The sequence below is a fragment of the Centroberyx affinis genome, unplaced genomic scaffold (assembly GCF_046629955.1).
Source record: "Centroberyx affinis isolate AG114_WGS23_722 - 3 ecotype Tasmania unplaced genomic scaffold, CSIRO-AGI_Caff_v1 ptg002787l_1, whole genome shotgun sequence".
In the NCBI taxonomy this organism is placed as follows: domain Eukaryota; kingdom Metazoa; phylum Chordata; class Actinopteri; order Beryciformes; family Berycidae; genus Centroberyx; species Centroberyx affinis.
Genome location: NW_027280938.1, coordinates 82501 through 96159, shown reverse-complemented (window position 1 = coordinate 96159; position 13659 = coordinate 82501). Strand labels below are relative to the sequence as shown.

At 47.2% G+C, this 13659-nt stretch overlaps 1 protein-coding gene across 2 annotated transcripts in view; it reads right to left on the bottom strand.

Moving 5' to 3' along the window:
* Positions 1–3863: 3863 nt before the first annotated feature.
* ncbp3 (nuclear cap binding subunit 3) overlaps positions 3864–13659 on the bottom strand; it is an 18462-nt gene continuing 8666 nt past the window's right edge. For both annotated transcript variants that reach the window (XM_071535927.1, XM_071535928.1), the window contains exons 8-13: positions 12606–12705; positions 11553–11662; positions 10571–10940; positions 8787–9022; positions 6764–6946; positions 3864–5471 (exon numbers count right to left, since the gene is read on the bottom strand). In XM_071535927.1, coding sequence (XP_071392028.1) covers positions 5110–5471; positions 6764–6946; positions 8787–9022; positions 10571–10940; positions 11553–11662; positions 12606–12705 — 1361 coding nt within the window. In that variant the 3' untranslated portion in view covers positions 3864–5109. The remainder of the gene's footprint in view (positions 5472–6763; positions 6947–8786; positions 9023–10570; positions 10941–11552; positions 11663–12605; positions 12706–13659) is intronic.

Genomic DNA, 13659 nt, shown 5'->3' with positions numbered 1-13659 from the left:
CAGTCCGTCTGTCTAGAGCTCACTCAGTCAGTTTGAGAGAGAAAACATATAGCGTATCTGTGTTCCCAGGGTCCTATGTTCCCAAGGTCCTATGTTCCCAGAGTCCTATGTTCCCAAGGTCCTAAGTTCCCAAGGTCCTAAGTTCCCAGGGTCCTATGTTCCCAAGGTCCTATGTTCCCAGGGTCCTAAGTTCCCAGGGTCCTATGTTCCCAAGGTCCTGTGTTCCCAGGGTCCTAAGTTCCCAAGGCCCTAAGTTCCCAGGGTCCTATGTTCCCAAGGTCCTATGTTCCCAGGGTCCTAAGTTCCCAAGGTCCTAAGTTCCCAGGGTCCTAAGTTCCCAAGGTCCTAAGTTCCCAGGGTCCTATGTTCCCAAGGTCCTATGTTCCCAGGGTCCTATGTTCCCAGGGTCCTATGTTCCCCAGCTCTATATAGCACATAATGGGAACCTGAAAAAGATGTTACCCAGCAACTAACTTGATGGGAACATAGGACCCTGGGAACATAGGACCTTGGGAACATAGGACCCTGGGAACATAGGACCTTGGGAACATGGGAATGACTCCGTGGGGCTTCACTTTGGTTCCATCTGGACTGCAGGTTGTGGCTGTAAGGAGGCGAGGTGACAGGCGGTGGGAATGAAGCACCAAAGAAATTGTTAAATGTTGAAATTTATTGAAAAGGTTTGACTATGTCTGTACCTAGGGACTCAGAATATTCTGGGGCCCCTGGTGGTCTGGGGCCCTTGGTGGTCTGGGGCCCCTGGCGGTCTGGGGCCCCGGGGCATGTGCCCTGCATGCCCGGTCGGTAACACAGCCTTTAATTTATCACAAATGAGAGGTTTATGAGAATATGAAGTAAAAAGGCCATGAATGTGCTGTAAAAATAAATGTTTACATTATTGATAAGGCTGTAGAGCTGATGATTATTATTGATCACAGATGAGGTTTTCATCACAGGTCAGAGGTCAGACGGCTTCTGTCTTCTTCACTGTGTACAAGTTACCAGTTCTCTCTCTGTGTGTGTGTGTGTGTGTGTGTGTGTGTGTGTGTGTGTGTGTGTGTGTGTGTGTGTGTGTGTTGGGTCAGTAGACAGACCCGGGTTCAACCTCTATGAGTTCATAAATCTTCTCCTCTGTCCGTTCTGAACAGCCGGTGTCTGGTCGCTCTTTCCTGCCGCACAGGAAGTGATGCGTTTTACGTTTCCGGTTCGTTTGGAATCAACAGCAGAAGAAGAAGAACTGGGTAGTCGGCATGAGCAGTGATAGATAGCATGGCTGAACAGACAGAGAGAAGAGAAACTCAAACTGCATCGAGAAGAAATCCAAGCCCCGCCCACACCGTTTGATTGACAGGTGGCCAGTAGTTAGTGTGCAGCCATGTATGGCCCAACGCAAACCACCTGGATATTAATAGACAGCAGTAAGAGGACACCAGCCTGCTCTGTGTGTGTGTGTGTGTGTGTGTGTGTGTGTGTGTGTGTGTGTGTGTGTGTGTGTGTGTGTGTGTGTGTGTGTGTGACGGTTCTGCTCAGCTGTTCATCACTCTGTACAGATTTCTACAGATGAAACATTCTGTCAGAGCTCAAAACAATATTCCACTTAGTCTTAACATGGCGGTTATTTATTAGGAAAAGCAGAATATAATCTCCTCACCAGGATCAGATCAGCTGGACCAGTTTGTAGCTTCAGATTTTTTCTTCCCATTCATTTGAATGGAAACTGACATCAAACACGTTGGTGAACAGATTCAACAACAGATCCCAGAACTGTGATTTTTAACTGACTGTAGGTCCAACGTTTCAGAACAGGATTTCGCCAAACAGCATTTTTATTGATAGAAGAGAACACAGTGGAGGGATACCATTTAGGGGAGATAGTTCCTGTTGGGGAGACCGGATCTACTTTTATCCTTAAATACTAATTTTAGTGTAAATGAAGAACAGAAATGCTAAATGTGGAAGGACCCAGGATGCTTTACTGTCTCACAGCAGGATCTGATCCTGAATCTGTTCAGTGTCAGTTTCCAGGAGATTTTCCTCATTCAAACTCTACAAACTCCTCCAGCTGCATCTGATCCTGGTCAGTAGATTATATTCTGGTTTCCTCCATGTTAGAACTAAGTGGATTATTGCTTTAAACTCAAGCTACACTAGAGTCAGTGTTATGTAGTCAGGTCACTGTCAGTGTTGAATGTGGAAAATCTGTAATATGCTAATGACAGCGACAACGTAAAGCGTGTCATCAGTGAAACCGGCCAATCGACGCCTTTGTGTGCAAATCATAAGGAAAATCCACCAATCAGACTTCCAGGAAGAACTTTGTTATTCACAGCAGCTGATGCAGGTTTGGAGGAAACATCAACCGTCTGCCAGCAGCCAAACCTTTCAAGTAGAATCCCAATAAAAGCAGAGAGCAGATAGAAAAAGAGAAGAGTCTTTATTTAGCCTCGGTGCAGTGAGCGGAGGACGAACTGACCGGCTGCTGACAGGCTGTTTCTGATCAGCTGACTGCCTGATCAATACATGGATTTCAAGACGTGGAATTGAATTCAGTGAAATCCTTTTTTTTTTTTTCAGTAACACAGTAAGAGTCACTAAGTTAAGGGTTAGTTAATGTTTAATAAGCATTAACTAACCCTTAATTAACAGTTAACTAATGTGTCTGGTAATCATTTACTAATGGTGTTCATGTTAACTAAGGTATTTATACATTATTTAATAGTCATCTTTATAAACTATTAAATAATGTATTAACACCATTAGTAAATTACACATTAGTTAACTGTTAATTACTCTTATTAAGCATTAACTAACCCTTAACTTAGTGACCCTTGTTGTAAAGTGTTTTTTTCTCACCACATATTACAGTAGTGTTACATATGATCAATACTGAATATCATAACATGTTAAAGGAACCTTTCAGGTGGGATTTGATGCAGAACATGTGATGGTAATCCAGACACTATGACTGAATGTGTTTGATTTTATTTGATTAATAAAGTTTTGATGTTTAATGTTCGGCGGGTCGAGACAAACTCTCAGAAGTGGAATTTCATGGAATTTAATGGAATTGGGTTCTGTTCACATTCGGTTTCCTCACAGCTGGGAGACTCTCACCCTGCAGGACTGAACTGGACTCACCGGATTCTCAAATTCAGTTCATGACCGGATCGACTCTGACACCGAAGGTCGAGTCAAGACCGTCAGTTTGGACACAAAACCACCGAGGAAGAATCCGTCCTCCTGCAGATCAGATCTTTTAAAGTGTAAAAAAAAAAAAAAGACAAACAAAATATATATAATCCCCCAAAAAAGCTTGTTGCTGTTTCCTGTCTCCTTCAGGCTCTCGGTGTTAAATCCTCAAGAGACTGAAACCGTTTGGACCCGAACCGCGAGCTGCGTGATGTCACTGCCGCCGCCGCCATGTTGGCTCCCACATCCAATCAGATCAGACCATCTGCCTTTTATTAAATAACTTTACTCAGAATTAATATCCTCCTGTTCCGGGTCGACCCGTCGGCTGTAGAGAGAGAGAGAGACGTGACGCAGAGCAGATCACGCTTCCTCATCTGACCCCTGATCAGGAGCTTTGGTTCTCAACCTGGGGGTCGGGACCCCCCCCATGGGGCCACGAGATCATTTTGGGGGGGGTCTCAAGATGATTTGTGGGATAAGAAAAGAACATAACTCTACTATACAAATTTATTATCATGGCGTAATTTTTATTTTCTCTTTCAGCCCCTTCACTGTCGGCCATGTTGGACCTCAGCCAGCTTGTTGTTCAGTCTGGGGTTAGAATGGAGCTGCTGGGAGTCAATATGGCGGCGTCAACATCCCCCCCCACCCCCCCCCTCCCCACTCCCTCCTCTATAGCCCAGAGTCTTTGGATTCAAATCAAATCAATGCCACAAAAACCAAACAGTTGTGGTTTTAACATCACTCATACAGAAATATGATGTACTGTACAGTGTGTATGGGTCCACAGACTGAGACACAGACAGACAGACAGACTGAGAGACAGACAGACAGACAGACTGAGAGACAGACAGGTTTCTGTCTGTCTCAGCTGAACGCTGCGTCAAAAACACAAAAAACAGAGAAAATGTCCCAAGAAAAGAAGTTTCCCCAACACAAAACGTCCCGGTCTGATCTCTCTGCAGCATCTCCCCCTCTTGTCTCTCCTCTAAGAGTCTGTTGAGAGTCTGTTCCCGGATCAGTTTTAAAGTCGAGGCCTTGGCTTCAGGAGGAGGGAGAGAATCAAAACGATGAGAGAGGAGAGGAGAGGAGAGGAGGAAGGTTACAGGCTGCAGTGTGATCAGACAGAGAGAGAGAGAGAGAGAGAGAGAGAGAGAGAGAGAGAGAGAGAGAGAGAGAGAGAGAGAGAGAGAGAGAGAGAGAGAGAGAGAGAGAGATGAACAGTAAATGTTGGAAGAGAGCGAGGCGTCGACAGTCAGGTTGGGGGTTCAACTCCCACAATGCCCCGGGCCACACGGCTGTACGTTCTGCTGCCGTGTGTCACGTTTACCCACAACACCTTTAATGGAAACTATTAACAACAGAGGAAGTGGAACAAAGTAAAGTCAACTCTTCCTGTTTTGTGCCGAAAAGCGATCCAGCAGATCTCCCTCCAGATCCAGCAGGTGAAGGAGAAACAATGGATGGATGGATGGAGGTTTACAGTCATTACACTGAAGTGTGATGGTTCACTGATGTGTCGATGTAGAGATGAAACAGAAGTTTAAACCCGTCCGGTGGATGTTGGTTCAGACTCATCAGTCTGTTCAGTGGACAGGTTCAGTGTCCCGTGACGTTTCAGAGGATTTTCCACCCGACAAGAAGAAAACTCCGGAGGAAACACTGAACACCGGGAATCTTTTTGGCATAAAAACGATCACATGTAGATATTGAGTATCGGCACACAATGTTGATTATTGGCAGATTCCGTCCATAAATATCAGTATGGGGCTTCAGAGACGCAGACTGGACGAACCTGGATGATAGTGTTGAGCCTGTACAGTTCCTGTGTGTTGTGATGGAGGTGATGAAGATGATGGAGGTGATGGAGGTGATGAAGGTGATGAAGGTGATGGAGGTGATGAAGGTGTTCCTGTCTCAGGGCTCGGAGTCGGAGGCGTCGCTGCTGTCGCGGCTGATCTCGATCTGCAGTGACGGCAGGTTGTCCAGCCGGCTCTTCTTCATCTTGTGTGTGAGCTGCTCCTGTTTCTGTTTGATCATGGCTCCCCACACCTTCTGCAGCGTCGAGTCGTCCTCCTCCTCCTCCTCCCCCTCCTCTTCCTCCGCGCCTCGCTTCTTGCCGTCACCGCTGCCGGCACCACCGCCGCCGCCGCCACCGCCGCCACCGCTGCCGCCGTCTCCCAGCCTGGAGGAGAAGAGTCCGGCCCGGCCGCCCGCCCGCCGGTCTCTCCGCCCGGCGCCGTCGTCCTCGGCCGAGCCGAGCCGGCTCCACAGACCGCCTGCAGACAGAGAGAGGGTCAAACACTGCTGCTGTGTGACATCACTGCACTGCTGTGTGACATCACTTCACTGCTGCGTGACATCACTTCACTGCTGCGTGACATCACTTCACTGCTGCGTGACATCACTTCACTGCTGCGTGACATCACTTCACTGCTGCGTGACATCACTTCACTGCTGCGTGACATCACTTCACTGCTGTGTGACATCACTTCACTGCTGTGTGACATCACTTCACTGCTGTGTGACATCACTTCACTGCTGCGTGACATCACTTCACTGCTGCGTGACATCACTTCACTGCTGCGTGACATCACTTCACTGCTGCGTGACATCACTTCACTGCTGCGTGACATCACTTCACTGCTGCGTGACATCACATCACTGCTGCGTGACATCACTTCACTGCTGTGTGACATCACTTTACTGCTGTGTGACATGAAGAGTCCTGCAGCAGAGCAGATACAGGCTGATACTGGAAACACTCAACTGTACACTCACTGGCCAAAATAACTGGACCAGCAGTTTTCCATAAAACATAAAGAGCGGTCACATGTTTGTTCAGTGAACCCTGCAGCCCCTGACTGCTGTTAACCGTGGGGCTGTGCAAAAAAATCGACACAGCTGAGTATTGCAATATTATTTTCCATGATACTGTATTGATTTTCCAACCCCTCGTATTGATACATTAAAAAAAAATTCCTCATGTTTTAAACAGATTTAAAAAGTCCTTAAATTTCCCTCAAATCCCTTTGAATTAAATAGTTTTGACTCAATTTGTCCGCTGAGTTATCAATATAATGTGATGTACATATTAGACTACCCAGGTGGTACACAGCAAGTTGTATTTTCAGCTCTATTTTTACATTTTCAGTAAATTATGTAGAGTATTGCAATGTATCGTGATACAATCGTATCGTGAGGTCCTTGCCAATACCCAGCCTTAGTTAACAGTTAATTGTGATTAATTGTCATTCCATAATCTAAAAGTTGCACATGAATTGAAAATCATAAAACAGCTAGATAATCAGATTAAGAACAGGCTGTGATGTGACAGCTCTTTATATTTTATGGAAAACTGCTGTTCCAATTATTTTGGCCACCGAGTGTAAATGACTTGTAAACAACTGAACACACTCCTGCTGCACACTGGGAGAGATAAAACCAACACACACTTCAAACAGAGAAAGAAAGACAGAAAGATGGAAAGAGAGGAAGTGAGGGAGAGAAGAAGAAGAGGGAAAGAGGAAGAGACAGAAAGACCATGAAGAGGAAGAATGGTGTCCCGTACCCGTCTTCCTCTCTTTGGAGGAGCTGGGGTAGTGGCCTCTGGCGTCCTGGCCGGCCACGCCCAGTCTGCTGTGCACGTCGCTGATTGGCTCTCGGGCCGGGGGCGTGTCTCTGAGGGAGGCGGGGGAGGCGGAGCGGCGCCGCTCAGGAGAGTAACGCCTCTTCCCCAGCCGCTGCCTCACGTCTGCACACAGGAACACACAAAGGTTCACACACACACACACACACACACAGGTTCACACACACACACACACACGACCAGGCTTCCAGCAGCTCACATCTTCATGGTTCAGTCTGCTGCTTTGTCCATTTTAGGAGGATAAATCATAACTCAAGATTCATCATTCAATATTCTAAAATGTAGAGTATCCAGTCTTGTTAATGTTGGTCGATCGTTACAAACTCATGTTTCTCAGCTGAGCTTTACTCAAACACACAGAACTCTATTTTACGTTCTAGTGAAGATCCCAATGTTTCCACAGACACCAAACCTGTCAGGCTGAATCACGGGGAAATTTAATGTTGCAGCGTTTTCTTTCAGTGTTTTTTCTAACTTTCAAGCCTCTTAAGGGGGAATTTTAAGGGGGAAACTCAGGGTGCGAGGGGTTAAAAAGCCCCACATGTTCCAACTGCTGTCAGTCACTTTTTCCAAACAGTGGCTCTGTCATGTTGGAACAAAACTCATGAAGCGAGCATGAAGTAGAACCAAGCAGAAGGCTTTACTTCTGATGCAGACTTTCTTTTAGATAAATATTAGAAAGCCTCTAAATACTCTCTAATTAATAAAATACCCTCGCTAATTACTAGAGGTGTGGAAATCTGATTCTGAATCGATTCACAAATGCCAAAAATTGATTTTCTAAACGTTAGTTAATAACTTGATGTTGACGGAACAAAAAAGGCAGAACTCAGCTGTGACCCGGACCATCTGCAGCACACACACACTACAGTTATCTGTCAATACATCCATGTTTTTTGTAGTTCATCTTCAAAAAAAAGGCAGCGGCTGCAAGCATTTTTTGATTTAATGACTCAATAATTACCTTTGCGAGACGAACGTGAAGAATATTGTGAACTTTCTACACCGTCACTCACAGACTAACCTTCACACAGCTGAGCAGAGATCAGCAGGAACAAACTATTCCTCAACTCCTCAGGAGGAGTTTACATCTCTGGTAAATTCATCCGTTTATTTTAATTATGGATCATTACAAATACGCGATGTTTTAAAAGTAGCAAGTTGTCACACAGCGAGAAAAAATAAATCATGTATAGAAATCAAAAATTTTGACGCACCAAGACGCATCGATAATCGTTTTATAAATCGCATCGTAGCCTCTGAACTGTAATCGAATCATGAGGCCAGTGAAGATTCACACCACTACCAACTAGGGGTGGGAATCACAGAGTAACTCACGATACGATACTATCACCATATGTTGCCCACGATAACGATGGTATCACGATACAGCGATTCTGCGATACTCGATATATTGCAAGACAATTCATCTACGATACGTCACGATATCTGTGTGACTGAAGAAGAAGAAATACCGCTAAAAAGGCAAAAAGCAGGAACTGTGGTGCCTCTCTGATTTGTTTCCCCCGCTGTGCCATTTTCCCTTCTGTGAGTTATTCTTCTTCTTCACCGCAAGTTAGTTAACTTCCGTTCACTTTGCCCTCATTCATTTGATAAGCGCCACCGCGAGGAGTCATGAAGTCGTGACTCTGGTCAAAATGGGAACAGGCTTAATGCGGGGGAATCTGTTTAGATGTTTTATTAAAAATATCGATATTTGGCGCCAGTGTATCGATAACGTATCGCAAGAGGAAGTATGACGATATATTCCAGTATCGATATTTTGTCCCGCCCCTACTACCGATCACCCTTTTCTTTTTTGTTTCCCAGCATCTCCCTCTTGCAGGATCACTTCCGGGTCACGGGAATATTGTCAGCAGGAGGACAGACAGGTGAGCAGCTTCTCTAACCCCCTGCTGTGTGTGTGAACCTGTGAGCCTCTGACCTGTCTTCCCGGAGGTGGAGGAGGAGGAGGCGGAGGTGGAGGTGGAGGCGGGGGGGGGAGGGGGGGGCTGTCTGTGCCTCTTCTCCTCCAGCAGCTGCCGGACGTCCGTCACCTTGGCGGGAGACGAGCTCCTGGCCCGGCCGCTCTGAGGCGCCGACTCCCCGATTCTGTCCCGGACTCCTCCTCCTCCTCCTCCTCCTCCTCCGGCCGAGCCGCCGTCGCTCCGCACTGAGTTCCTGCACGACGACACGAGGAGGAGAAGAAGAAGAGGAGAAACAGGCAAGTCAGACGAAGGTGAAAAGAAAAGGTGAAAAGAAAAGGAGGCACCTGAAAGAAAAGGAAGAAAGCAGGAAAGGCTACAGCGACTACCTGAGTGAGTTCAGATATTTCAAATTCATCCTCCAATGGGTTCATATGCTAAGCAGCCAGTCTCTCTCTCTCTCTACTGTTCATCCCTCTCTCTCTCTACTGTTCATCCCTCTCTCTCTCTCTTCTGTTCATCTCTCTCTCTCTCCCTCTACTGTTCATCTCTCTCTCTACTGTTCATCTCTGTCTCTCTCTCTTCTGTTCATCTCTCTCTCTCCCTCTACTGTTCATCTGTCTCTCTACTGTTCATCTGTCTCTCTCTCTCTACTGTTCATCTCTCTCTCTCTCCCTCTACTGTTCATCTCTCTCTCTCTCCCTCTACTGTTCATCTCTCTCTACTGTTCATCTCTGTCTCTCTCTCTTCTGTTCATCTCTCTCTCTCTCTCCCTCTACTGTTCATCTCTCTCTCTCCCTCTACTGTTCATCTCTCTCTCTACTGTTCATCTGTCTCTCTCCCTCTACTGTTCCTCTCTCTCTCTACTGTTCATCTGTCTCTCTCTTCTGTTCATCTCTCTCTCTCTCCCTCTACTGTTCATCTCTCTCTCCCTCTACTGTTCATCTCTCTCTCTACTGTTCATCTGTCTCTCTCCCTCTACTGTTCATCTCTCTCTCTCTACTGTTCATCTGTCTCTCTCTTCTGTTCATCTCTCTCTCTCCCTCTACTGTTCATCTCTCTCTCCCTCTACTGTTCATCTCTCTCTCTCTACTGTTCATCTGTCTCTCTCTTCTGTTCATCTCTCTCTCTCTATCTCCCTCTACTGTTCATCTCTCTCTCCCTCTCTACTGTTCATCTGTCTCTACTGTTCATCTCTCTCTTCTGTTCATCTCTCTCTCTCTCTCTACTGTTCATCTCTCTCCCTCTACTGTTCATCTCTCTCTCCCTCTGCTGTTCATCTCTCTCCCTCTCTACTGTTCATCTGTCTCTACTGTTCATCTGTCTCTACTGTTCATCTCTCTCTTCTGTTCATCTCTCTCTCCCTCTATTGTTCATCTCTCTCTCTCTCTCTCTCTCTCTACTGTTCATCGCTCTCTCTCCCTCTATTGTTCATCTCTCTCTCTCTCTACTGTTCATCTCTCTCTCTCTCTCTCTCTACTGTTCATCTCTGTCTCTCTCTCTCTACTGTTCATCCCACTCTCCCTCTCGACTACAGAAGAAAATGAACATTTTATCTGGGTGTAGTGTCACTTTAAGATAAAGTCCTGCCTCCTGTAAAGTCCTGTGTGTGTTTGGTCTTCATGCAGGACAGCTGACAGTCCACTAGAGGGCAGGAGGCACAAAACCTCTGCATTAAAACTGTCAGCATGTCAGCGATCAGCAATCACACACCGGGACTGTGGCAGAGACACTGGGTTAAAAGGTTAGAGGTAAAGAGTTAGGGGTTAGGGGTCAGAGGTCAGGGGTCAGAGGTCAGACTGACCGGATGGTCTTGAGGTGGCTCTCCAGCTCGTCTGCGTACATGGTCATCTTCATGCTCTTCTTGGGCGACGGGGTGGAGATCATCTTCAGCTCCAGGTCGTAGTCCATCTCGTCCGACTCAGACCAGGGGGAGGGGGAGCGCCCCCCCCGGCCACGCGCCCCCCCGGCCCCGGGGCCCGCCCCCGGACCGGGACCCGCCCCCGGACTGGGACTGGGACCCGCCCCCGCCGGGCGCAGGCCGCCACCCCTGTCCCCTCGCTCCCTGTACTCCACCACCCTGTCGTCTGAGTCCATGTCCTCCTCGCCCTCCTCTTCATCCTCCTCCTCCTCTTCCTCCTTGATGGGCTCCTCAGGTAGGTTGACCAGGTCAGCTGAGGGGGGGGTGGGGGGTGGGGGGGTGGGGGGGGGGCAGGAGAGGAAGAGGGAGGAAGAGAGGAGAAAGAGGAGAGGAAGAGAGAAGGAAGAGAGGAGGAAGAGAGGAGGAAGAGGATGCGGTCAGTATGAAGAGCAGCAGCTGGGTCAACATGTTGTAATGTGAACAGGTATTGATACACACACTGATTGTGCATTGATTGTAGAAGTGATCAATACTACACTGTGTGAACCTGAACTGATATGAAACAGCAACTCAACTCCAAACCCCGATCTGTGTGAAGCCTGATGTCTAATGGTAAAAAGCACGCTGCTGAAATGGCCTTCTGCTATTGGCTGATCTTTGGTGCCAGGTGATGATGTCACCAAAGCCCAGCCAGGTGCTCAGCTGCTGGGAACATGGAGCAGCTTCCCCAGAGCAACAGAAACTCCTCTTTAAATCTACTGAACCTGCAGCTCTGCCTTCTTCTTCCTGGTTAGTAACGCTCCAACTGGCTTTGTGTTTTCAAAGCACTGACTCGACAGTGTGTGCACGTCATATTGCAGGTGTGTGTGTGTGTGTGTGTGTGTGTGTGTGTGTGTGTGTGTGTGTGTGTGTGTGTGTGTGTTACCGGAGTGGCGGTGTGTGTATGGCGGTGTGTGTCCCATGCTGTCTCCGATCAGAGGCTTCTTGCTCTTGATGACGTCTCTCTGGATTCTGCGGGTGTGAAACCTCCGCTTCCTGAACACGAACACACACACACACACACACACACACACACACACACACACACACACACACACACACACACACAGGCTTAGTTAGAAAAACAGCTGGAAAAATGTAATTATTCATCATCATCTACATGGACAAGACTTGTTATTTTCATAGGATTTGTTGACGGTAAGAAATGCATTAAAAACACCAGCCTGATACTTTAACAGCATGTAGCAGGTGAGGGCAGTTTCAGTTTTAGATCTTATGATAAATAAAATCAGCAATGAATTTGTTTTGCCAACAAGTCTGGTCCATGTATCCGGGTCCCAATGCAGCCATAGAACTCCATTGCCTCCTCAAACAACTTAATAAGCCGGCTGTAAAGAGGTTTTCCATCTCAGGAAAGTAGTTCCGTAGCACAGAAAGTAGTCCCCGGCGTAATGAAGAATTTGTTTCCGATTTGAATTTGATTTGGTAATAACTAACAGCCTGACTTTTCGTGGTAACAGTTAGCGCTTTTTAAAATGTAAACTATGTCTTTGTGAGCTGGATTTCAAGGTTTTTAGTTTACAGTTGGAGCCAATGACTTCTGGGTTGACGGCTAAAAACAGAGAAACTAAGATCAGAACAGTCATTCTAATACATTCTCTAACTGTGTTAACTTCTTGTAAATGAAATAACGGTGAATTCATCAGTTTGCTGGGGACCCCCTGGAACCCCCTCAGGGACCCCCGGTGGTCCCCGGACCCCACGTTGAGAACCACTGCTGTTTAAGACACTGGAGAAACATGAGAGATCAGACCTCCATCAGCTTCAGAAGGCGTTTTAAGGCCTTTGTGCCTGTGGGTCAGGTCAGATGTTGGGGTGTGGAGCGGGGGGGGGGGGGTGGGGGTCAGGTCAGATGTTGGGGTGTGGAGCGGGGGGGTGGGGGTCAGGTCAGATGTTGGGGGGTGTGTGTGTGTGGTACCAGGAGTTGCTCAGGATCCCCTTCATGCCTCCGTAGTTTGGGTTTCCGTACTTCATGTAGTATCTGCTGCGGCGAGCGGCACCCGGCTCCTTCCTGTCGTCTGCACACACACACACACACACACACACACACACACACACACACACACACACACACACACACACACACACACACACACACACACACACACACACACACACACACACACACACACACACACACACACACACACACCATTTAACATAAAAACCCTCTGGATGTGTCTGTGTGTTGTCTGTTGCTCTGTGAGCTGTTAGGGTCGTTTACTGTAGAGTCAGTTTCACCTGTCTGTTCTGTTCTGTTAACTAATCTGACTGCTTATGATCAGATGATTTCTCTTTTTTCCTCTCCCTGTGTTTTTCCCTCTTCCTATCCCACTACTATAATTGGAGAGCGATTTGTGTTTATGTGTCCCACCATGGAGAAGAGGAGAGGAGGAGACAAGGAGAGGAGACAAGGAGAGGAGAGGAGAGGAGAGGAGAGGAGAGGAGAGGAGAAGAGACAAGGAGAGGAAACAAGGAGAGGAGACGGGAGAGGAGAGGAGACACGGAGAGGAGACAAGGAGAGGAGACGGGAGAGGAAAGGAGAGGAGACAAGGAGAGGAGACGGAGAGGAAAGGAGAGGAGAGGAGACAAGGAGAGGAGAGGGGAGAGGAGGAGAGGAAAGAGGAGAGGAGACAAGGAGAGGAGAGGAGAGGAGAAGTGAGGAGACAAGGAGAGGAGACAAGGAAAGGATAGGAGGAGAGGAAAGGAGAGGAGAAGAGACAAGGAGAGGAGACAAGGACAGGAGACAAGGAGAGGGGAGGAGGAGGTTATAAATCCTAGTCTTTTTAATAGGTTATACTATAATTATGTTATGTAGATTCATTAAACTGACATCAACCTGCTAAGGGACAACAGATGTAACTCTGGCATATTTCCATTTGGTTATAAATGTTCATTAATATCCACTGTTCCTGTTAAATTAACAACACAGAAACACAGGAAAGGTCAGACCCTGGTAATACATCACTTCT